Source organism: Pipra filicauda, unplaced genomic scaffold (genome assembly GCF_003945595.2).
Source record: "Pipra filicauda isolate LSUMZ 115617 unplaced genomic scaffold, ASM394559v2 scaffold150_size2825430_pilon, whole genome shotgun sequence".
NCBI classification, from domain to species: Eukaryota; Metazoa; Chordata; class Aves; order Passeriformes; family Pipridae; genus Pipra; species Pipra filicauda.
This window is the reverse complement of record NW_024103996.1, coordinates 1,402,501-1,427,500: the sequence shown is the minus strand read 5'-3', so window position 1 is coordinate 1,427,500 and position 25,000 is coordinate 1,402,501. Positions and strand designations below refer to the sequence as shown.

Sequence of the window (25,000 nt, the reverse complement as noted above, 5' to 3'; positions counted from 1 at the left end):
AAGAGAAATTTATATTATTTATATGGAACAGAACAAACCAATTTACAAGAAAGGCACTTAAGTGGGGAGCTTATTTATTAATGAGTGTAGTACACAAGCTAATGGGGTTGTAATGCAGATGCACCTAAAGCTCAGAGGACGATGGTCTCCAGGCACCATGTTCTACTTCAAAAGAGAGAGGAGAGAGAGCAGGCTGGGAAAACATTCCTGCATGATTCGAAATGGAGTTATGGAAAGGAGTTTTGTCTGTGTCCGTTTAGAAGGATGGTCTGTGAGTGTTGCTGACTCTGCCGCCACAGGATGTGGGGTTTCAGAGTAGGAATGGGATAGGACAAGAGGGATAGGAAAAGGAGAACAGCTTTAGTTGTAGGAGGGTTGATTTAGATTGGATATGGGGAAGAAATTCTCCCCTCTGAGGCCCTGGCACAGGTCCCAGAGAAGCTGTGGCTGCCCCATCCCTGGAAGTGTCCAAGGCCAGCTTGGATGGGGCTCGGAGCAACCTGGGCTAGTGGAAGGTATCCCTGCCCATGGCAGGGGATGGGAATGAGATGGTCATTAAGGTCCCTTCCAACCCAAACCACTCTCATTCTAATATGCCAGTGCCTGGGCTGTAATTCCACTAGATCCCACTCTGTCCTCTGTGAGGGGTTTGGATATGATTTGTAAGGTCACATCAGGTCCACATTGTAGGGCAGCACCTCTGCACAGAGAAGTCCTGAAACTCCTGGATCTCAGTGATGAGGCATCCCCCTGGGATCCAGAGGTTAGTGGGAAGATGGGAGAAATGAGAGACATCCTGCGGCCAGGGTGGCCCGTGAAGGGCAGAGTGTGTTTAAATTACAGTTTCTATGTTCAGCCTTTAACAAGCTGCTTCTGAGGTGGCAGTTTATAGACTGTTATTTCAGTTAATTGTAACAGCAGTTTTTTGAAACAGTATTTTTATTGGTTTTATTGATGTGCCCCGCTGGTTTTCCAATTCTTGCTTGGTTACCTGAGAGAAAAGCTTTTCCTCCTGATCCAGAAGATGCAGGGATGGCCTGTGGCAGGGAAAGGCTCTCTACGTATGTGTGTGTGCAAAAGTGCCTGTATTGCATATACAATGGGCTGTAACTACAGAGTTCCAAAGAGGTGATCCGAGGCACTGTAGTGTGTTCCAGAGAGTGAAGAGGGAGTGCTGACAAATGGTGAGTCAAATGAAAGAAAATACTCTGCATATTTTGTTCTTCCTGCTGTTATAGGGTTGTATTTTGGGGGTTGAGGTCAGATTGGTAAGAGGTAAAGCCAGTTCTTCAATGGCTAGTGCCATTTTGGGAAAGATCCTGCCAAAACACATGGGCGACAGTCTCAAAGCCCTGTAGAAAAGCTTTGCAGAGTGTATATCTATTAACGATGCTGTTTTAATTGGCATATGTTAGTTTTTCTGAAGTGCTCTAAGGTCTCCCCAGAACCTTCTCCAAGAGAATACCCCCAGCTCTCCCAGCCTGGCTCCAGAGCAGAGGGTCTCCAGCCCTTGGAGCATCTGTGTGACCTCCTTGGGACTCGCTCCAACAGCTCCATGTCCCTTCCTGTGCTGGGATCCCACAGCTGGAGGCAGCTCTGCAGGTGGGGTCTCACCTGAGCAGGGCAGAGGGGCAGAATCTTCCCCCTCTGTGGGGATGAGACCAGGGCACAGGGGGGTTTTGGACTGCAAGTGCACATCGTTGGGTCATATTGAGCTTCTCATCCACCAACAGCCCGAGTCCTTCTCCCCAGGACAGCTCTCAACCCATTATCCACCCACTGAGTTCAGGTTTGCTCCAAACCAGGAGCAGGACCTTGCACTTGGCACTGTTGAGCGTCCTGAGGTTGGCACAGCCCCACCTCTCCAGCCTGTCCAAGTCCCTCTGGATGCCCCATCCCTTCTTTCCAATGTGTCACTGCACCACACACTCTCATCATTCTCCAGTTGTGCACATCAGGTCCTTGGCCAATCTGCCCTGATGGAGATCCTGCGTGTCAGGTGTCAGGTGAGCCCAGAGTTGGCCCAAGCAGGAGATGCTCAGAGGGCATAGACTTCATTACACCTGCACTGGGAACTTGCTCTGAAAAACGTCCTGATGAGTTGAATTCTTAAGAGGTTCCTGATTTATCTGTATCTTAATTCATTTTAATAGGCTGGAGTATCTGCAGGTGCTGTTGGTTATAATTCTTGGTGCTCACTGTCATCTGGAATTCATGCACTGACGCACGTCAAGGTGGACATCCAAAGTCAGGGCCCAGTTCCAATAATTCAGCCTTAAGTTTTTGTCCTTCAGTGTCCCCATGCACCAGCTCAGAGACCTGGATCTTGCAGTAGAAGGGTTGTAATGTGTATTTTAACTCCCTTAGGTTTTGGACTTTTTTTTTTTTTAATCCATGCATAATTGGGATTATATCTATCTGAGATATGTGGAAAAAATGTAAGTTTTACTTCAGATACCAGTTAGCAACTGGGCTATCACTGCAAGGCAGGGTTCTGGGTAGGGGTGGTGGGTTTATGTACGAGGTGATGCTGCGTGGCAGTTGCCCTGAGCTGGGGGATCGTAGTGAATACCCCAAACCAGAGGAGATAGCGGAGAAGCAGAGGGAATGTGGTGTGTGGTTTCAGGGTCCCCTGCAGCCAGCCCTAACACAGTTAATTGCCTGTGATAAAACCGACCTCACAGGTCTGATGGGAGAGTTCTTTTATATAAGAAAAAATGTTTTGTAACAATTTCTTGTAAGTGCTAAAATTAACTGACTTTCTTTTTAACCTAATTATAGCTAGAACTGATGATATCACCTATGCTTAATGTTGCCGAACATCTCGAGTGTGCCGCCGCTTGGAACTTGGCTCAATTTTTACTTCTTGTTTTAAAGCATTTAATGTGAAGCATCTGCTTATTTGTTGCTTGTTCAGAGTCTTTTGGGCATGTGCTTGATCTCCCCTATTCTCAATCTAGAACAGGGTGGTCCTTTCCGACAAGAAGATGCACAGAAATTGGGGGTTTTTGTCTTTTCGACAAATTTTCCGGTCGTTCTGCTGCCAAACCCACTGATTTGAAACAGAAATATTTATGAAGAGGTCGCTCTGATACTCAGAGTATTTTTGTTCTCTCAATAGGGCCCAGCTGCAGGTCTTTGAAGAGTTTCATTCATGGAGGGGGGTGGGTCTCTGGGGAAGGTCTCTGGGCTGTTTTTGGGGCTGAATACAAAGGAGATACAACCTTACAGTGCTGATGAGCTCCAGAACTAACTGAGGTTTTCTTGACCTGAATCATTCCTGGAAGCACAGAGGAGGTGGAAACGTGCAGAATGAAATCTGGAGATAACAAGAGTTAGCCTGGAAAAGATGTGGGTGGGAAATGAGAAGAAAGCAGTCCTGGAATTGGTGACCAGCATGGAGGTGGACCATGAAATCTGCTGTAGAGCAGTGAGGTCAGACAAGTACTGGGATGGTCCAAACCAGGTGAGTTCAGGAGGATGGTTGGAGACCAAGGTAGAAAAAGGGCAGAACATTAAACTGACCTTTATCCATAATGAGATTCGCTTCTCTGAAAACACAACAAATATGTTCAGGAAAAATAAGCCAAGACTGCACACACACACAGAGCATTGGACATGTTCCTTGGACATGTTTCTTGTGTTCCTCGGGAGTGTCCGCTCTCCGGTCACTGTTCCCTCCGTGGTCTCACACTACCATGTCCCAGGGCAAGATCTTGTTTGTAATCTGTGTCTCCCTATATGGGATTCCAATCAAAACTTTAATGGTACAGGGCAGTGAGTAGCATTTAATGACCTTCAGTGCTATCACTTGAGTCTTTTGGGCATTGACATTGATTTTCCTTATCTTGGCATGTGAAGACAGGAGTCTCACTCCCTCCTTTGAAGTGTTTGCTGGTACGTACAGGATAAGCAGGCAGCAGCTTTTCAGGCATCATGGGCTTGGGCAACCCCAGATTCATTCCCAAATTTAACATCATTAATTGCAAAAATCGAGGAAAAAAATGAGGCCATTTGGATATCTTTGTATTTTACTCAAGAGGTGTATATTTATTATTTATTATATTCAGATGATAATTTGGATATTAGTGTACTTATTATTTATATTTATTTTAGTATTTATTATTATTTATCCGGAGTTTGTATACAATGCCCAAGTCTTTGTGCAGATGCTTCTTTTCCAGGGTTTAAAGACAGGATGCAGAATTCCTGACTGATCAGATCCATAAGAATTTGCATCTTTGATAATAGATAAAAGCAGAATAGAGAAAATATTTCACAGGTTGTATGACAAGGAGTAAGTCTTAGTCCTGAGTTGTGCTCTTCCCTAAATGCATCAATTTGTTCTTAATAGGTCTTAAAAGCAGTGGCATCGGGGCCATTCGACACAAATTGGGGGAGTTATTGTGTTTATTGCAGCTCTCATACTTTTTTTAATCTCTCCCTCCCATCATACAGACGCTTCATTTATAAGAAGCTAAATTAAACTATGTCAGGATGTGCTTCTCCATGAATTTTAAACCTAAAAATCTGCTTTGTTCATTGATTCAGTTGTGGGGAAGAAATGCAACAGAGCCACCCGGCTATTTGAACTCTTTATTTGCCACATTTACAATATTAATAACATTGTTTCTAGAAGTTGTCACATCAAGTAAAAGATCTTCATTCCAGGCTGTCTTTTGGGGCCAAATCGAGACTGGATGCATGCATTTAATAAATTGTAGTCTCAAGTAGTCATTTTGGTAAATAATTAGGTTCGGTGGAAGAATAAGTTAGCATATTGTATGTATCTAATGTTGCAAATGTACACACAGCAAACTTTGCCATTAATCAACAGTCAAGCACTGTAAGTTGGGTCTCATACATAATGAATTGTTCTTAAACCTCCTGGGCTTCATTGATAGAAAAATAAGAGAAAACACAAGTGTAGTAAGCTTTGGAATAAAATTTAACGAGATTGCTCTGCATCCCGTAATCGTTTTGGAATCATTAGAGACCAGATAATTCAGCTGCAGTTTTGGGGTGGCCTTTAGCCTTCATCTATCAAAGAAAGGCTATTTAAATGACATTTAGGTGTGGATAAAATACATTTTCAGTTAATTTCACAATAAAGGCTTCAGTAAAAACACCAGCTAACTCTGTGTTTATTATGGAACAAATAATGCCACGTCACTGAGTCTCATTTTAATGTTAATTTTGGTTTCCTAATCGTTACTGATTCTTCCATTTGAAGAGTAACACACCAGCTATTTCTCTAAGAGAAAAATTATTTGCTAAGACAAGCACAGATGTATGTGATTATAAGAAAAAGACAGTGCAACTTTTTATACAGGCCCTACTTTGGGTGAATTCACATGTGTGAGAGTTGTGTGGAGAATTGTCGTCAGTCATTTGCTGATCAAACAAAAATTACCATTTTAAAATAATACTCTTTTAAATTATACTTGCTGCTCACACCTGTTTATGACAAGAGTTACTACTCAGGTCCTAGAGGATCAACAGTGAGCTCTCCTGCAAATGTAAAAGTTTACTCTGATTTAGAAGCTCTATTTCTGTAGTAATTACATTATTAACAAAAATTGCAGAAATTGCTCCAAAAAATTGAAAAATAACAAATTACAGAATTGAAAAATTTAAAAATTACCAAAAAGAAATTCATAATTTAATCTGAGTCTGCCCACATGTAACAGTGACCTGGAGGTGACTGCAGGATAGGAGACGCTCCGATTTTTTATTTGTGAGTTGAACTTTTTTGGTTCATTTCTTAACCAATTTGAAATAAAGGGAGTTTTCAGTACCTCAGTTATAAATCTCTTCTTCGGCAAACCCCTGGAAGTGAGGTAGTTTTCCAGGGATAAAACCCTCAGATGTGTGTGGCTCCAGGCAGTGGAACTGAGCTTGGGATGTTGTGTTCAACCAATCGATTATATTTAATATACACAAATATTTTATAAATATACAGATAGTTTATAAGTCTGTTATGGGAGCTAATACAACATCCTCGTGATATTTTTCCTAAGGAAGCTGCCAGCTCTTGGCTTCACCCCAAAGAACGTGCCAGCAGAGCCGTTGTGATATTTTCTCTTCCTTTCAACGCAGCTCAAGGTCTGTCTTGTTTCTGTTAAGGTTTATTAAGGACTGAGGCAAAAAGTAGCTGAGAAATAAATAATTGGAATCCTACCCCTTTAAAACATGGCTTCTCCCAGCATTTCTCTGATTTTCATCATGGTTAAACTATTTGGGATGATCCTGAAGCCAATCTGCTGCTTACATGTTTATTTTGGAAGCGCGGTAGAAACTTCCAGTTCTTGGCAAGTGGTTTGGAAGGAGCCCGTTAAACTGAAACAGGTGGTGTTTCTGCTTTTCTCCCGCTCTGCTAAAACCATCTTTTCCTTCATTTCATCCCATGCAAACATGAGAAGTCACAGAAGAAACACGGCTGGGATGGAGCCTTGGGAAGACACCTCTCAGCTGCACAAGCACAGGAGCCAACTGGCTTCCCTGGTGTGTTCAGGCTTTGCAAAGGGCTGTAATGGAAAGAGAGGCATGGGATTGCAATAGGAATGGCATGGAATAGCTGTTCGGTGGGAAAACTGGAGCAGCAGGGCTGCTCCTGGGCTGTGGTGGATTCCCATGTCAGGAATGATCATACGGCTCTCTTGGACTTCACCACCACAGGCTGGAGATCTGATCAGCAGCAGTGGTTCCCTGGCCTGGAAAAAAAGTCTCTTGCAAGTGTACACACAGAGACACCCACCTTTAAAAAATACATATGTGTTTTAGGTGTCTTTTTATAGCTTAAAACAAGCTTTTTTTTTCTGTTGGAGGAATTTGGAGTTTTAATTAAAGCATCACACTGTAAAGCTGTGAAGGTGAGTCGGTCATGAGCAGCTGAACATCCATTTAACCAATTTATTTGCATTAACCAAAAAGTTAAGACAGACATGTAACTCACTGCTGACATGTTAGAGGCTGCCATGTTAATGCAAACAAAAGAATTATGTTAAATAAAATAAAATAAAGTAAAAAATGTAAAACAAAACAGAAAATAGTGCAATAAAATAAAATAATAACATAATTAAATAAAATACATACAAACTAAAACCTTACAGAAGGGATTACTTGTTGACCAGGTGAAAATACAAAAACCTTCTCTTTGAATTTTTTGAGAGGTCAGGCAGCACCCAACACAATTCACTAATGAAAACAAGTGCAGTGACAGTCTCTGATGAAAGTGGAAGTGATTTAAATAAGACTGGTGCATTTTAAATAAATCCTTCCCATTCTTTATTTATGGAATCATTCTAGCCCCATTTGAGAAAGGTGTTGGTACTTAAGGAAAGAAAATTATATTCTTTGGGACAAAAGTAAAGCAGGTGGATTTTTTTGTATATTCTGTTTTTTGTTCTTTTTCTTTTTAGATGAATATGCTGATTTTATTTTCCTGTATAAAATTATATCTTGTTGACGGTTTAAGACTTGAGCTTCCTATAGGTAAAATATAATGAGTAGCCACTTTGGCTTCCACCCTGTGTGTTGGTGCCTCTGTGACCAAGAACAGGTCCTTTTCTTTGGGCATCACCAAGGGCAGGACATTAAGAAGGGCTCCTTTTTCTTATTCATTGCTAAAATTTAGGCACAAGTAGTTAATATGACTCCTAGATGGGTATTTTTCCCTAATTTTGAACTTTTTCCTGACCATCTTGACAGTAGAGATTCTTGAAAATCCATGGATGGAGTAGAGTGTTCAAAAACCTTCCAAAAAGTCTAATATTGAGCAGAGGAATTTCCTACAAGGGGGAAATTTCCCATTATGTAACTCATCTGCTCCCTTTTCCTGTTTTGAGGCCACTTTGACGTTGCTTTTCAAACAAATGTGTGGTTTAGTTGGACCAAGAAACAGCTTTGAAGCCTGAGAAAATCCTTCAAAAGGCAGCTGGTGTTTTCAGTTAGATTCTTAATGCCTTTTGTAGGAGTCCTGCTATTCAGGTTTGGAATGGGAAAGGGGAAGAGGGAAGGGCAGGAGTGGGAGGAGGGGCAGGAGTGGGAGGAGGGCCAGCAGAAGACACCCATGCATAAGCTATGTTGGTTCTTTTTCTTTATTAATGCTGTCAAATTCCCAGGAATAGCTGTTACCATCTCTAGCCAAGCAAAATTAATATGAGGGGGTTTTATTTTTTTTTAACTCCCTGCCAATTTGAAGCTCTTGGTGTGTATGTTGGCAAGTGGAATTTGTATCCTACAGGAAAAGGAGTCAGTGCATTCTTGGAAGGAAATTCATTTTTGCTGTGCAAAGGGTTCACTTTCTTGGCTGAGGTGGAGGTGGCCATGGAGCTGGCAGGTGTTGGGAAAGTGTCTGGTGTTGAACTACTGGGAGAATGGTCCCACCAGAAACATCTGGAGATGTTCAGCAGTGATAGGGCACTGCTCTTAAAACCAGTAATTTAAAAAAAAATTAAAAAAAAAAACAAATTTTATCCAAACAGCACTTCTACAGGGAACACCCAATAGAAGTGAGGAATGTGTGTGTGATGGTTTGAGTTGGAAGGGATATTAAAGCTCATCCAATCCCACCCCTTGCCATGGGCAGGGACACCTTCCACTATCCCAGGTTGCTCCAAGCCCTGTCCAACCTGGCCTGGGACACTTCCAGGGATGGGGCAGCCACAGCTTCTCTGGGCAACCTGTGCCAGGGCTTCCCCACCCTCCCAGCCAAGAATTCCTTCCCAATATCCCATCTAACCCTGCCCTCTGGCAGTGGGAAGTCATTCCCTCTTGTCCTGTTGCTCCAAGCCCTTGTCCCAAGTCCCTCTCCAGCTCTCTGGGTACTTTTAGGCACTGGAAGGGGCTCCCAGAGTCTCCCCAGAGCTGCTCCCCGCCTGATTTGGGGGTGAATGATGTTAGTTTGGACCTGTTGGGTTGGTCCCTGTCTGGCAGCTCCTGGGGCTGCTGCTCACTGAGCTCCAAGGAGATGGAGTCGTTCAATTTTATGATGACATTATAGTCCAAATCATTTCCAGACTCCTGAGAATGTGAAACAAGATGATGTGAAAAACATAAGGCGACTGTAGTTTTGAGCGCTTTCCATGCTCTTCTGGATAAATGGAGCAGAAAAGTCTCCCAACTTCTCATGGAGGTTTCAGAGGCGTTATCATTATATTCTGTCATTGTTATTTTGTCGTAGCTCCAGCAATCCATGGTAAAACGGAGCCATATTTTGCTGTGTTGTATCTGTGTGGAATAACGGATTATCCCTTGTGCTGGAAGCTTGGTTTGAGTCCATATTGGGGGGTTTCATGTAAAAAAATTTATGCTTGGATACTTGGATTTTTTTTTTTAGGAGAAAGATTATTAATTAAAAAAATAAGATAAGCTTTAGACATCAGCTTTATAAAGCAATTTGGTCCTACTTCACACACAAAAAGAAAAATCAAAAGCCTTAATTTGATAAATAAATGGAAAAGGAGAAATAAAATTGCACTTAATTCCCAACAAACTGGATCCCAATCTGATTCTTCTGTGTTGTTTTGCCTCTGCTCCAAACCACGGATTTTGGTGTGACCGGAGTGTTTTAATTGTCCATCTCTGTGTCCCTCCTCTTCTCTGCTACTTCCTCATCAGTAATTACGTGGTTAACAATTAATCAGAAAGTGAGTTGGGGCTGGGGGACATGGCAGGGCCGTTTGATCAGGCACCAGGCAAGTGAGGGCTTCGCTTCTGAGAGCGGCCCTGACCCGGCTCCTGCCAGCACATCATTTATCCTGTCCGGAGGCAGCGCCGGGGCTGCCACTGATCCCGCCGACATCCCGTCGCTCCGGCTCCACAGGCTGTTGTGCATCAGGAGTGGGAAGACGCTCGGTCTCTTCGCAGAGGTGCCTTGTGGCAAAGGCAGAGCCGGTGCCTTTGATGCCATTACTGGAACATCACTCGTTTCATTTGCTTTGGCTTTTTGCTCGGAGAGATCTCACAAAATATTGTCACTCCCTCGCAGTGTGCTGGGAATTGGGTGTGGTTTGCTCTTTCCCCACAACTGGGTGGCACAATTCCTCTGCTGTTCCGTTGTCTCAGGTTCACATGTATTTCGATGTTTCTACAGTTTTCTCCCCTTCCTCCTGCTTTGTGACACATCCAGCCTCTCGTCAGAAGGCTCTGCTGTTGAGGAACTTCTGGCTCCACCTGGGAAAAAAAAGCTACAATAATCAGAAAATCTTTGGATGGCTCATCAGTGGTGCTGAAGGTTCTGGATATGAGGAGATTATTGACAGGGATTGCTGTTTTGGCCATCACCCTTGATGTTGTCTCCATCACTTCTCAGGGGTGCATTACTAATGGGCTGTTTGTTTGTTGGTACCCTGAAATCCTGCAGTTTGGAGAGATCCCCACCAACGTCACAGCCTTGGAAGCACCAGGAGAGCATCACCACCCCTTTCCCAGCACTGCTCTGCATCCCTGAAAATGTTCAGGTTGGGAAACACAGCTGGATATGTGCAAATCCAGTGTTCACATTTTCATCGCTCTCATACACACGTTGCTCCTCCAAAGGAGAAGAAGCAAAAAAGGAGCAAGGGAAGAAGCACATTTTTATTTACAGGTGATTTCTGTTCGCTCGCTTTTCTCTTCAGACCCTGCAAGCAGGAGCTGCCATTGAAAATCAAATGAATTCTCAATTGCTTCCTTCCAATTCAATCAGGGGAGGAAAGCAGAGACCTGCCACGTTGCTGGAAGGAAGCGGAGCAGAGGAAGGCACGGGAGCAGCAGAAAGCTGCTTCCTTTCCTCCTTTCCCCAGGGATAGTCCCTGGGGAGAAGGGACTGTGCCCTTGGGGGACATGGAGGAGGAACCTCCACGGAAGCACAAGGATGTGTCATCCACCGTGGGTTTGGGTCTTGCTCTGACATTTCCTATTCACACACAGCATTTTCTTCATGCCGATCTTCCATGGATTTTTTTACAGCTACACCTAACATTGTGTCATTGTTGCATTTCTAGAGATGATGAGTGTGCATTTTTGTTACTGCTATGAGGAATCCTGTCACCTTTATCTGAACAGAAAATAGCTGGAGTCTAACTCCAGATTAGATGTTTTGAGGATTTTGATATACAGAATGTGAACATTCAGTTTTTTCACAGAATCCCGGAACAGTTTGGGTTGGAAGGGACCTTCAAGACTGTCTCATTCCACCCCCTTGCCGTGGGTAGGGACACCTTCTACTAGACCAGGTTGCAATTTTTATCATTGTAATTTTTCATTTCTGTCTCTCCCATCAGGGCAGAGGCCTCGGCTGCCTGTGAAGTGTGTGAGGGAGCGGAGGAGATGCCGGAGCCACTGGAACAGTGCACGGCCTGGCTGAGAGCTTATTTCTGTGAGCCAGCCACCCTGGCAAACCTTCCCGTGCCAGCCTTCCACCACCCACTGCTCCAGCAAGGTCAGTGCCACAGGACACCCATCCCCTCCCTGCTCCCATCATCCAGGGGTGCTGTCTCCCATCTCCCTCATTCTTGGTCAGCAGCAATAAAAATGATGTGGTTCAGCTGTCAACATGTGCTGCCTGAAAGGTTGGAATAAGAACACATCTGAAGGGTTGTGAGCTTCTCAGTGACAGGGTTGTTCACTTAAAGTAGGTTTTGGTCAGCAAAAGGGGGGTTGAGGCTTTGACATTGTTTTCTGCAACTCCCTGACAGGAGGGTGGAGCCGGGTGGGGATCAGGCTCTGCTCCCAGGGAACGAGGCACAGGACAAGGGGAAACATCCTCAAGTTGTGCCAGGAGAGATTTACGTTGAATATTCGGGAAAATTCCTTCATGGAAAAGTTTGTTCAGCCCTGGCACAGCTGCCCAGGGCAGTGGTGGAATCACCATCCATGGAGGAATTTAAAAGCCATGTGGATGTGGCACTTGGGGACATGGTTTAGTGGTGGTCTTGGCAGTGCTGGTGGGTTGGACTTGATAGTCTAAGAGGGCTTTTCCAACCCAAACAATTCTGTGATTCTGTGGTTCTGTGTTCATGTCAATAAACATGGGCCATAGAAGCAGTCAGTGATAAGTTGCATAAAGTAGCAGTGGTTTTATTCCTCAAAGTTATTGTAAACAATGTGTTGGTATTTTTTAACAAAACAATTTTTACCAAGAAGTTGTTCTATTTATGTATTTAGATAAAAACGGGACCTGAGAAAAAAAATCCTTACTATCCCCCATTTACTGTCTGTGTTCCCCAAGACCTCGTAACAGAAATCAATCACTTGATTATTAGTAATAATTATCTCAGAAGTCTGATTTTTGCAGTGTCTTTTTGTCTGCCCATGAATGTTATCATTTCCCAGTGAATAAGGGATTCTCACTTTTCATGAGCTTTTCAGAGCACCTTTGTTTTCATGAGGATCTTCTGTACTTTCTCTTCCATGGTATGAAAATTCCTCAGTGTGAGGAATTTTCCAAATTCCAGGATGGTACTGAGGAATTATTAGCTGGGATGAAATAAAGTGCCATATTGTGAAAACTTTAGCATTGGGGTGAATGTGAAAACGGGCAAAGCCGGGTGGGAAATAGTTACTGCTGCTTCTCCTTCCATCTCTGAACATCAGGGGAATTCTGCTTCCCAGATTATCCACCAGAAGATTATAAAACATTTAAAGTAAAGCTTTTACTTTCATTAATTTTCCTAAATGGGCTAACTGAATTCTTTTTAGCTTGGTGAATGAAATTCCTTGGTCTAAGCACTGCTGTTGATGTTTTAGCTGCTGGTTTGGGGTTTAGCCCTGAGAGGTTTGACTTGACTTTGTAGGAGACTTTGGTCCATCCCAACAACCTTCCTGTGCAGGCAACACTGGAAAAATCAGTATCATTGTTAATAAGAAGCTTCTAGAGGGAAAGAAATCATCACCCTTGAATTCTGGGGGATAGAGGGAAAGTTCTTCATCGCTACCGAAAAACACAACCCAGCCAAAAGCTGCAGCAGGATTGGGATGGAATGTGAATGGTGGCCATGAGCATCAACACCAGGTCTCTGCAGCTCCTGTGGCTTTGTGAGGGATGAGACTGGTGGTCCCACTGTCCAGGCTGGTCCTCATGAGGTTTGACCACCTGCACCACAATTTGGGTGCTGGGTAGGGGGGCTGGAGGGCAATTTTCTCATTTTAACATGTGCAGGTTCAGGTTTTTTTAATTTAGTTCAGTTATTTGTTCTTGGACTGGGACCAGGTGTGTGTGTTTTATTGGGGGAAGGCACGGACGTAATGGAAACACTAATGAAGAATTAATTGGCTCAAATCACAACGATGTGAGAGCATTTCTGTTCTTCTCTTGTTTTCTCCTAGTAATGCTTTCATGAAATAGGAAAAAAAAACTATATTGGAAGGAATGTGGAAATAGATGTCAAAAAAATGTAAAAACTAGTTTTAAAAGTTATTTAGGAGAAAGGTAAGGTAAAAATCTAATTATGATGGGTTGCATTTCAGTTTATCTGTACGTCAGAATTACAGTTCTGCTAAATTAGGAATTTGGTATTTATTTACTTTTTCACATTTACATTTGAAAGTGCCTACTCATTTCTCCAGGCACTTAAAAATGCAGAATAAACATAAGTGAGATCATGAGGATCCAAAGCCAAGAAGGCTTTTTCTCATCATATTGCTTTTCTTACATCTCTGTTCATCAGCAGCTCTTCAGTGACTCATGGGGCCCTGAGCAACCTGGGATAGTGGAAGGTGTCCCTGCCCATGGCAGGGGCTGGAACTGGATGAGCTTTAAGGTCCCTTCCAACCCAAACCAGTCTGGGCTTCTGTCATTCTGTGATCATTGAAACCTTTGGCCCTTCTTTTCCCCCCTTTCCCTGTAAATATAACCATTTACAGTGTGGTTCTTTGATATTTGGTGATTTCAGTTCCATCCTAAAGTGATCAGCACTGTCTGATTTCTTTCTAATCAGTGATTATATCGAATTTTATTTTATTTTTCTGTACTAACATCACCCAAGGACAGCAAGGTTTTGCTCACATCAAACACACTAAAGAGGTTCCCCATTTAACAAAAAAAGTGTGAAGTGCTTTGTGATGAAGCATTTCTCAATTCATGGTCAGTTCTCTGCAGCTGCTTTCAGGTTGATTTTTTTTTTAGCTGTTAGGACATAGTTTCTTGTGGATAGAAAAGTCATGACAGTCACCTCTAAGATAGCAAGAGCAGAGAGATCAACGAATTCAGAAATTAGAGTTACTCTGCTTTATATTTGCTCTATTAAAAAATTCTATAAAAATTCTGTATTTGCTGTTTCAGTGGTTCATTCTATGTTTTTCATTTTTCTAAAATGCCTTTAATTTTCTAACTTGCTGTTAAAAGGGGAAAACATGCTTAAAAGTACTCCAGCCATCAACCCAGCACCACCACCATGTTCACCACTAACCCGTGTCCACATGGGTTTTGAACACTTCTTGGAATGGTGACTCCACCAGTGCCCTGGGCAGCTGTGTCAGGGCTGGACAACCTTTTCCATGAAGGAATTTTCCTTAATCTCCAATCTAAAGCTCCCCTGGCACAACTTGAGGCCATTTCCTCTTGTCCTGTCCCTTGTTTCCTGAGAGCAGAGCCAGACCCCCACCTGGCTCCACCCTCCTTGGGAGTTGGAGAGAGCAAGAAGTTTGAAGTTGATTTCCCAACACCTCCAGAAGTTCTCACCTTACTGGTTGTCCAGTTTTGTCTATGCAGCCAATATATTTATTTTTTAAATGTAATTGAAAATCTGGAATTTTCAACAACCTGTGTCATGACCAGTGCTCAATATGGAATTTCATTAAATAAAATAAAATAAGGTTTTCCTACTTCTCTGATGGGGACACCTCAGAAAAAAAAAAACAAAACAAACAAATATTCCTAATGGGAAATGTTTAATTGGTCTTAATGTATCCTGGTCATCATCTCCCTTTTTGTATGAGGAAGAACAATGGATGCTGTGATTGTTTTGAAGCCTGTGCATGGATTGGTTGATTTGTGGGTTGGTGACATGGGGAAGGCAGTGGCGAATTGGCCAGTCCTGAATTCCCTGACATTCCTTTACTGGTGGTTTCCAATGGGGATGGCTGCGGTCGCCGGGAGCGTGGCCACGGCACCGGGGAGCGGGTGTGTGTTTGCAGACCAGATGGCTCATTAGAGCAGCAAGAGCAGAGGAAATTGGAGACACACAAGAGTTTTCCTTCGCCCTGTGACAAGCAGCAGCCCTGGGCTTCTGCTCCTTGTGTGCCATGTGGTGCTGTGCCGCTGTCCTCAAAGGGGGAGCACTATAGCTGTGCTAAGCCATGTTTTTATGTTCCTGTGGGTGGAGTTCCTCCATCAGGTCCTTGTACCAAGGGTCTAGGCCTGAAGTAAAGCTGAGCCTATCCCTCAGACCAGCTCTGTCCCCCTGTTCCTTGATTCTGTGTTCATCTGTGTCATCTTGCAAGCCAAAGGCAGAGAAAAGCTGTGCAAAAAGATCCAGGAGGAGCAGCCTGAGGATGGAGAGCAGAGGGAAGAGCCACATTAGTAGCTGAAATTTCCCTTTCACGATCTACGTTATTCATCCAAGAGGGGATATTGATGAAACATCTCATGCATAATAGGAGCAGACAGTCCAAAGAAACTGGGAGCACCTCCATTCTCCCTCCAAAATGACGTTCCCAGGCCTGTAATCAATAATTACCCTGTGATTTCCTGGGAGCCTCCTTGTTCAGACACTCAAACAAGAGAGCAGTGTGGGTTGGTGAACTGCCACAGCCCCTTGCAAAGGACAGTGAACACAGTCAAACACCAGTTATGGGCTGAAAACACTCTTCATTTTCTGGTGTCACCTCCATGGAGTTGGACTTGTCCATCACCCCAGTGCTGCTCACCCGTGCTCCCTAGGTTTGCAGGGCTGTGGGATCTGTCCCTCTGGAAAACATCCATGGAGAAAATTCTTTCCTAACTGCTTCTTGATTACTCTTCACCCTTCCTGGAGGAGCACACAGTAGCACCTTTCTTTTACTGGCTTTCCATATTCTAAACTATTTAAAAAAAAAAAAAAAAACAATACCTGCAGCAAATTAAGAAAGAAAAGGAGATTTTTTTTTTTTGTGTGTTTTCTGACTGTAACTCAGCAAAGGCCAAAGTATCTTTTTATTCTTTTTTTGTTATTGGAATGCTCAAATCACAGGATTGTGGGGCTGGTAATTCGTGTACTTCTAAAATGACAAATGGAACACACACCTAATGCTTATGTTTAAAAAGTTTATTGTTTTAAATGCTTATGTTTTAAAAGATTTTAATGGCTACTCACCCTAATTACAGTGTGCTCTGTATCCTGAGAGTAAATTTTTCTCACATACAATTTAGCCAAAGAGCTTTTCTATATATGAAAATTGCTTAAATAAGAAAAGCATTTACATTATTCAAATGAATACAGATCTCCTTTCCTCTGCTTTAAATTAGAGTTTTTAAAAAAAAATAATAAAAATCATTGACTTTGTTGAGATATTGTCAAGTAAAGCTGGAAAGTTTGAAGCCTCAGGTGCCAGTTTATGGATAATAGTGTAAGAACTCTGTGCTCATGTTCAGTGGGAAAGAAATGGCTGGTAAAATGTCATTCTTTAGAAGACAAGAATGAAGAAGCAGAGGGGGGAAGGTCCGAGGCTCGAAGGGGAGAAGGTATGAAAAAAACCTGATCAGAAAAGTAGGAGTAGTTGGAGAGTGCTCAGGGATGTCAGATGTCAACCATCCCCAATAGGAAAACCATCAAACTGAGCCCACAGAGAGACCAGGAACCAACCTGTCCCTGTATCATCTCTCCATAGTTCCATCATTTCCAGTAAAAATGAAAAATTCAATAAATTCAGCTGGGAAAATGGGAATCCACCAGGTTGTATAAACTGCCAGAGGACAGGGTTAGATGGGATATTGGGAAGGAATTCTTGGCTGGGAGGGTGGTGAGGCCCTGGCACAGGTTGCCCAGAGAAGCTGTGGCTGCCCCATCCCTGGAAGTGTCCTAGACCAGGTTGAAAGGGGCTTGGAGCAACCTGGGATAGTAGAAGGTGTCCCTTCTCATAGCAGAGCGTGGAATGAGATGGGCTTTAAGGTCCCTTTCATCCCAAACCATTCTGGGATTCTATGACTCTATATTTATATTTTTTATATTTATGTTGTTCTTAAGCTGCATTGTTGAGTCACCTGCTGAGGAGGAGGCAAGACTTGCCTTTCCCTACACAGATCTAAAATGTCATTTTTACCATTGATTTATGCTGCAATTTGTGAAATTCTCTTAGTTTTGTAGTAGAGATCCGATTCACTAAAGAAAAAAAGAGTTGAGAAATGTTCCTGACTTTCCCTTTCTCAACCCTGCAGCTTCATCAGACATGCAAATACATTTCCATTTAGGCTTTTATAAAACGTTAAATATGAAATAATCTGCTCAAAAAGGTTCGTACTTCACATATCTGGACATGGCAGATTCAAGTGCAAAGAGATGACAAGCTTTCATATTTCTGTCTGCCAACTCAAAATTCAAATTCCAGAGACTGGCATCTTCTTTTATTAGCATTTCATGTTTTGATAAGGAGAAAGTCACTGTTTTGCAAGATATTTAATGGATTTTTGCAATCCAATACTTTCTTACAGTTTTCTGCAAACAGAAATCAATCTTCCCCAACCTCCAGAAATGGAAACAACAAAACCCCAGACTAGCCCAGTTACTTTTATATCTCATATTCTTTTTCCAGCTCAGTTGGCCCATTGCTTTCTATCAACTATATGTTTTTTAAAACAAAAACTAAACAAAAAGTCAATACAAATGCATTCAGGACAAAAATATTTACAAAATTCCTGAGCCAGTTCCTGTTGAATTCAGAGCAAAATTCCCATAATTTTTAGTGGAAGCTTGTGTGGTTTTAAGTGTATCTTTTAATTAGAGTTCACTGTTCATAGGATAAATTTTCTGCCAAATATGAACCATTTAGGACAATTCAGGCCCTCTTAGGTGCAAATGTTCTGATTGCAGATGTTCATGGGCTTTTGGTGGAGCCTTGTAGGGTAACTATCACCTGAAGTGTGACCTTAAAAGAGAAATAGGGGTGGGGAGATCCATGTGTATGTCCTGTCATGGTGAAGGCAATGAAAGGATCACTTATTTTAAATAATTCATTTTTAAATTAATTATTTTCAGTCGGATAATCCTTTCTTGATGTTAATTACAGATTGACCAAAGTTAGAATAAAAAAATGTTATCTAAACAGAGCTTTTTAGGTAAGAGTGGAATGTTCATCTGTAAAATGGAACATTTTTACTTGTTCCCAGAGAATTTGGGGATATTGGAACAAGCCATGGTGACTCTGAAATAGCTGCAGAGATGTGGATATTGAAATTATTCCAAAATCAGGCTTTTGTTTAGAAAGGAAGGGTTTATGTTTTGATGGTGGGATATTGGGAAGAAATTCTTTCCTATGAGAGTGGTGAGGGACTGGAATGGATTTCCCAGAGAAGCTGTGGCTGCCCCATCCCTGGAAGTGTCCAAGGCCAGGTTGGACGGGTCTTGGAACAACCTGGGCTAGTGGAAGGTGTCCCTGCCCATGGCAGGGGGTGGAAGGAGATGGCCTTTAACCCAAACCATTCTGGGATTCCATGGCAGGGACAAGGTGATCCTTTAGGTCCCTTCCAACCCAAACCATTCCATGATTCTTTGATCTATATCTTTACATGTATCTGCAGTGGGACCAGTTTCACTGAAGATCATGTGCACGTGATGCTGCTTTATAAAGTGAATTTGTCCAAAATAAGATCCTTTTTCTCCCCCTGAAATACAAGGAATCAGTTGACCCTGAGCTAAGAAACATTTTGACCAACACAGTAACTTTTGACATTGCTGCTTATATGTGAGATTTAGATAAAAAGGTAAGAATTGAAGGTGGAAAAAACCCACCAGTGTAGGAAAATTACTTTTGGTATCCAGAGTCGTGTGTTCATCATCTTCACCCAGACCTCACAACCTGCTCTCATTGCAGACCTGTGAGGAATAAGTTTAATTTAATTCATTTTTTCTTTGATTTGTTGGCTTGCTTGCCACACATGCAGCCCCACGTAACCTTTGCACCCCTCCTTAATAAAACCTCATGCAATCAAGATAAAAGGAAAGGGTTTTATAAATACAGTCTCCCACACCCATTTTATTAATGAACTTTCAGGCAAGTTTCCTTAAAACCCCTTATTGATGGGAAATATCATCAATACTCATACATTTAACCTGTTTAGTGTTTCAGATATGCTTAATGGGACTGTTACTATGGTGAGCACCTTGTTTCTAAGTAATGTTGTTAATTTTTTTTCAGAAAATAGTGGCATTTCCAACAGCCTTTATGTTAAGGACACATAGATAAATTCCTCTGAGGGGAAGAAAATTCGTAATATAGATATTTTGCTGCTGCTTGACCTAAGGATGCCCCTTTCTGACCCATTTGCAAGATGTTTTGCCACATGTCCTGACCAGTTTATTTGCTGGGAAAAACAAGGACTTGCTTAAGTGTAAAAACACACTTTTCACTAGAAATTTGCATCCTGCACTCTTCTCTGAATAAAATATGCGAGAACAACATAAATGGCACACTTCTTTTTTCCCTTTCTTTCTTTTTTCCCCATGAATTGGGCCTTTGATGTTCAAGAGGAGCCAGTATTAAAGGACATCCCTAGAAGGCTGTAGAAATTGTCCCTATTTATGACAAATGTAAAATAGTACAAATCGAGCTGAATGTGATGGTGTCATTAGTTTGGGAATCGCATCCTTGAAAATAACTGTGGAGGAGCCAAATCGGTTTAAAAGAAGATAACAAAATGGTTTAAGCTACTTAGGTTGAATGCCAATTATATTTTAATATTCAACTGAGCATATTTTACTAAGAAAAAAGGCAGCGTCGACGCATGCATAACTCATTGGCAGCGTCGACCAGCTGTGCCACTCTTCTCTTCGAATCACTTTGTGCATTTTAGTAGCATGGTAATTTAGTAGAGAACTACCTGAGTGATGGCATTTTCAATGAGCAGGTAATCTACAGAGAATTTTTATATGGTTATGAGTTCTGTGCTTCAGCCTGGCAACACAAAAATACATCAAGACCAATTACGGTATCAACTTTCAGCGTGATACCCTTGCCACGCAAGTGCATGTATTTCTGCCCCAGGCATTTCAAATTGCATCTAATTTGAAATCTTTGGGGTTTTAATTAAATTTCAGAATATATGGAATTCTTCATTAGTACCTGCTCTGAATAGCAGATTATACTTCTCTCAGTCTCTCGTTAAAGAAGTAGGCTGTGGTAAATAGCATGTTCAAGAACTGATCATTTGTGGTGCCTGGATATTGGGAACAGAAATAGTGGAATGCAAAATAATATCAAAAAGATTATTAGTCCAGTGAGGGACTCTTGATTTGTATTTTAATGGAATTTTACATTTCTCTTAATGATTTGCAAATTGTCCTCTGATTATAAGATGCATTAAGCTTTTCATTTTAATGGAGAGACACAGCCATTAGCAGGATTTTTTTTCTGTCTTCTTTTTAGAGTGCTTCCCTGCAGCAGATAAATATTGAAACCATTAACACCTTTTGATGTACTTCATAGTGCTGCAGCTTGGACCAATACATGAATGAATATGGCCCTTTTATATTTTAGCACTTTGCTGAAAGCTCCTGGTTGTCGTTCCGTAGGTGAACAATGACCGGAGCCGTACGTTTCCATATGTTGATTTCCTTATAATTAATGTTCCAAATGTTTCGGGGAACGTCATTCATATTTAATGCCAGAAGAAATAGTAAAGCCAACAAAAGTCAAGATCTGAAATGCAGATGGAGGGTGCTGTGACCTTAGCTCTGACCATCCTTCCAGGGAGGAGGGTTTGTTAAGGATTCGCACACGGCTTCGCATGGGCCAGAACACAACGATCTCCTTTGTTGCAGACACCAGGATACACGGACACTCTTCATTTGTCAATCTGAAAGTCAAATTTCCTCCTTGCTTTCAGCTTAACGTGAACCCTTAATGTTGTATAAACATGTTGTGCCTGTGCTGACTTCATTGGGTTTGGCAGGAGGGCACGGGATGAGGAACAGCCTCTTTTTTGTGGCAGCTTGCGAAGCATGAGAAGGATTTTCCTGATACTGCAGAATTTCTTAAAAAAGTATGGCTGTTAGATAAGGTAAATCACAGAATCACTGAATATTCTGAGTTGGAAGGGACCCACAAGGATCATCAAATGTGTGATTATTAACCTTCTCAACTTATTAAAATCCCTGTAATGTTCTTTAGATGCTTTGGAAAATCAAATAATTCTTTAAGAGGTGCAGGACAGGGGTGTTTCCCCAGCCCCAGCTGCTTCTCACACCCCAAATAACCCAAATTTCTGTCTGTGCTTTTGCAGACTCTCCTCTCCTGGCAGATTAACTGTGAAAACTTCCTACAAACTGATTTTAGGGCTGCCTGTTAATTGAGCAACCTCTAATCTCTGAAATCCCATCAGGGGTCACTGGTAGGACTTCTCCTCTGTTTGCTTCCAGGATGTCTGTTTAAATAATTTGGATCTCGGGAATTCCAGTTGCAGTTCATTTAAGCAGCTCTGTGTGATGGCACCACTATCATTCAAGAGGCTGAGTGACTTCACGGAGTCACACTTCACCTCTTCCCAGTTGTTTTGGTAGTTGCTTAAATACTCCTTAAAAAAAAGAAAAAAAAAAAAGGAAAGAAAATAAAAAAAAATTAAAAAAAAAAAAAAAAAAAAAAAGGAAAGGAAAATTAAAAAAAAACCACACTTTGAGATCTAAGCCAGAAGATTCTGGGAATTATTTGCTGCTGTTGCATTCTTGGAAGGATGTTGCATCATCTGTGAATTAGTGTTTGGAAAGTGCTATATGCGCGTTACCTTCATACATTAAGTAATTGTAATTCAATAGTGAATTAATACAAACAAAAAAAATAATCAGTGCTTTGATACTGGTTTCATTTGTGTGCAGTAAGCAAATAGTTCCATTTTTTTTGCATTTAAGCAATTTAAAAGTATTATTTTGAACGTGCACATTTACGAAGAAACTTAGAGAAAACTAAAGAGTTTGCTGTTCCTATTTTAGCCCAGCGAAGATCTGACACTTTGTTCACGTAGTAAAGCACATTTGCATTGCATGTGTCATATATTAATTTTCTAGGGCAGGTTATCTTTGGCAACAGGATCTTCACAAAGCAACTGGGGGTGCAGATTTCTTGCTCCAGAGGCATTTGGGAGTGGATATTTGGGGCCGTGCTGAAAAATGAAACAGCAAAAACACCTCATTGGTGTAATTCTAAGTGGAATTGTAGAGAAAAATCAATTATGAGTGAAGCAAGGAAAACTAAAGGAGAGATGCTGGTGCTTCCCAGCCTCCCTCCCCTGCAAGGCCTGGGTCCTCTGCCATCAACCTTCCCAGAGGACACCAGTACACCTGTGCTGACATAATCCAGTGGTGAACCAGCATGGGGAAAGTGTTGTTTGTGACAGATTTGAAGGGAGATAATGTTTCCTTTCTCCCAAACAACCTGGCTTGGTGTTACCCCGTTTCATGGATGGATATAGAATTGGTTTGTGGATGTACTTCTTGGGGAATGCAAGTGATTCCTCCTGGGCTGTGGGGTAGTAGAATGGTTTGGTTTGGAAGAGACCTTAAAGATCCTCTAGTTCCAAATATATATATATGTATCATTCCAAATATATAGTACATGATGTAGTAGTCTAATAGAGGAAATATATCTGTGCTTGTGAGATAATGTAACAAATTCCAGTTTGCAGAATCAGTTTTACACAAGATGATGTGTCAAAATTGAGGGATTTATTCCCCTTTCATAGAATCACAGACTGATTTGGATGGGAAGGGACCTTAAAGATCATCTCATTTCACCCCCTGCCATGGGCAGGGACATCTTCCGCTAGCCCAGGTTTCTCCAAGCCCCATCCAGCCTGGCCTGGGACACTTCTAGGGATGGAGCAGCCACAGCTTCTCTGGGCAACCTGTGCCGGGGCCCCACCACCCTCATAGGGAAGAATTCCTTCCTGAAATCCAACCTAACCCTGCTCTCTGTCAGTAGGAAACCATTCCCCCTTGTCCTGTCTCTCCAGGCCCTTGTCCAAAGTCCCTCTCCAGCTCTCTTGTATTTTTTATTTCTTTCCTTTCCATCACAGGAGTGTGTTGGAGCCCTGAGATGATGAACAGTAAACTTGTAGGACATATATGTTATTAATTTTAGAGCCCATTTTTCACACTTCCTTCATGGTGGTTCTGGGTTTTGTGTACTGAGAGGAATTCAAGGTCTTTGTTTGGGTTTGTCACTTTATTTCTCCAAAGCTGCCCAATTTATGCTCAGTTTTGTTACCCAGTTTTGCACTCCCAGGTTTAGTTTTACCAGTAATGATCCTGAACCAAGACCTCAAACCAAAGATCGTGATGAGTTGGAAATGTTGATGTTAGTGAGCTTAATTTATAGGGATGAATTGGAGGGTGTACTTTATCACCACGTGTAAGCATTGAATCCTTTCTCTTCACCTTGTATTTTGGGTTCATTAATATCACAATGACACGTGCAGCGTATCCATAAATCTTGGGAAGTTTTCTGCAGAACCTCCCTGCCTGTTCCAGTCTAACTATAACCAGATGGTCCTGCCTTCCCATCCAAAATCCCAGTGTAATTAGGAAACTGCATCTCCTCTGATTTATTTAGGAACTCTGGGCAGATTTCTGTGTCTCATTAACAGGACGAGTCAGAAGAGCTGGATTGTAGCAGCACATGGGAGGCTGTGTTTTTCTTGATTTCCAACCATGCAAATTGAGGTAAATTCAGTTTAATTTTTAGGTTTTTTGCTCTGGAGAGGGAGAGGAGTGACCTTCCCAGACCTGGCATCAACCAGGCAAAAACAAGAACTCCAAGAAATGGGAAAAAAGAGAGTTGAGGTGTGACCAGAAGTTCCATTCAGTGTGAGCCAGCAGGAATTTCTCAGTTTTAAGTCAGATGATGGCCACTGGTGGCATTTTGTCACACTTGGCCCTTTGGTAGAGGTTTTGTGTGAGAGCAGAGTTCAGTTCTCAAGCTCTTTCTGCAAATTGCAGCTGATGAGGAGAATTTAGAAGCTGTCCAGGTGAAGTTCTTGGTGAGTACCAGCTCTGACAAAGTGAAATGGAGAGAAGTCCCTCATTTATTTCTATCTTGGATGGAAAAAATAGAAATTTAATTTTCTGGCCCAGTCGCTTAGAAATTGCAGCCAAGCTGGTGCGTGGTGTCTCTGGAAGGACTATTCTGTGTCTGTTCCAGAACAGGAAAGAGTGTTGTAGGGCATGAAACACTGATAAAATATGACAAGTTAAGCTGAGTTTGCAGTGAATGAGGAGCTGGTTGATGTTTCTCAGTTGCCGAGATCTGCAGGTCTCTTGTATTTATGTCTATAGCAGTTCCTGTGTGGGTTAAAAATGTTCATGAAGTCGTTAAAAGGTTACTTTTACATACTTTGCACAATCTCCTTCTCCCAAAATTGATGTATTTGAAACAAAGCAAAAATATTTGCTCCTGGAATGAGATTTTTTTTTGAGTAGCAAGTGTAAGTCTGGATCAGATTCCTGTCCCTGGTCATTCAGCCTGTTAGGATTGTGAAGGTACCAACAGGTCTTTGTTGATGCCTCAGATTTGAGTTGCAAGGCGTTGGTGCTGCAGATTTGGGAACCTTGTCTTCCTTAAACCTCCCCGTGCTCCCTGCACTGCCCAGGTAGGAGTTGGATGTCCCTAAACCACAGCTGCGAGTGTTTTGCTGATTTTAAGCCACTTGTGTTCATATGGATAATGATTTATGGAAAAGTCTGGATATCCTAGAGCCTACTAGGAAGACCTTCTCCGTGGGGTGCTGCCAAGAGAATGTGGGCTGAGGTTGGTGCCTCATGTCAGTGCTCAGTTAGAAAGCTAAAAATACATAAAACCTGAATTTTCTATTAAAACAACATATTTCTATTAAATA

At 42.0% G+C, this 25,000-nt stretch overlaps 1 protein-coding gene across 1 annotated transcript in view; it reads left to right on the top strand.

Moving 5' to 3' along the window:
- MGMT (O-6-methylguanine-DNA methyltransferase) overlaps window positions 1-25,000 on the top strand; it is a 140,165-nt gene that overhangs the window by 97,028 nt on the left and 18,137 nt on the right. Inside the window, exon 5 of the mRNA XM_039378928.1 lies at window positions 11,268-11,425. Coding sequence (XP_039234862.1) covers window positions 11,268-11,425 — 158 coding nt within the window. The remainder of the gene's footprint in view (window positions 1-11,267; window positions 11,426-25,000) is intronic.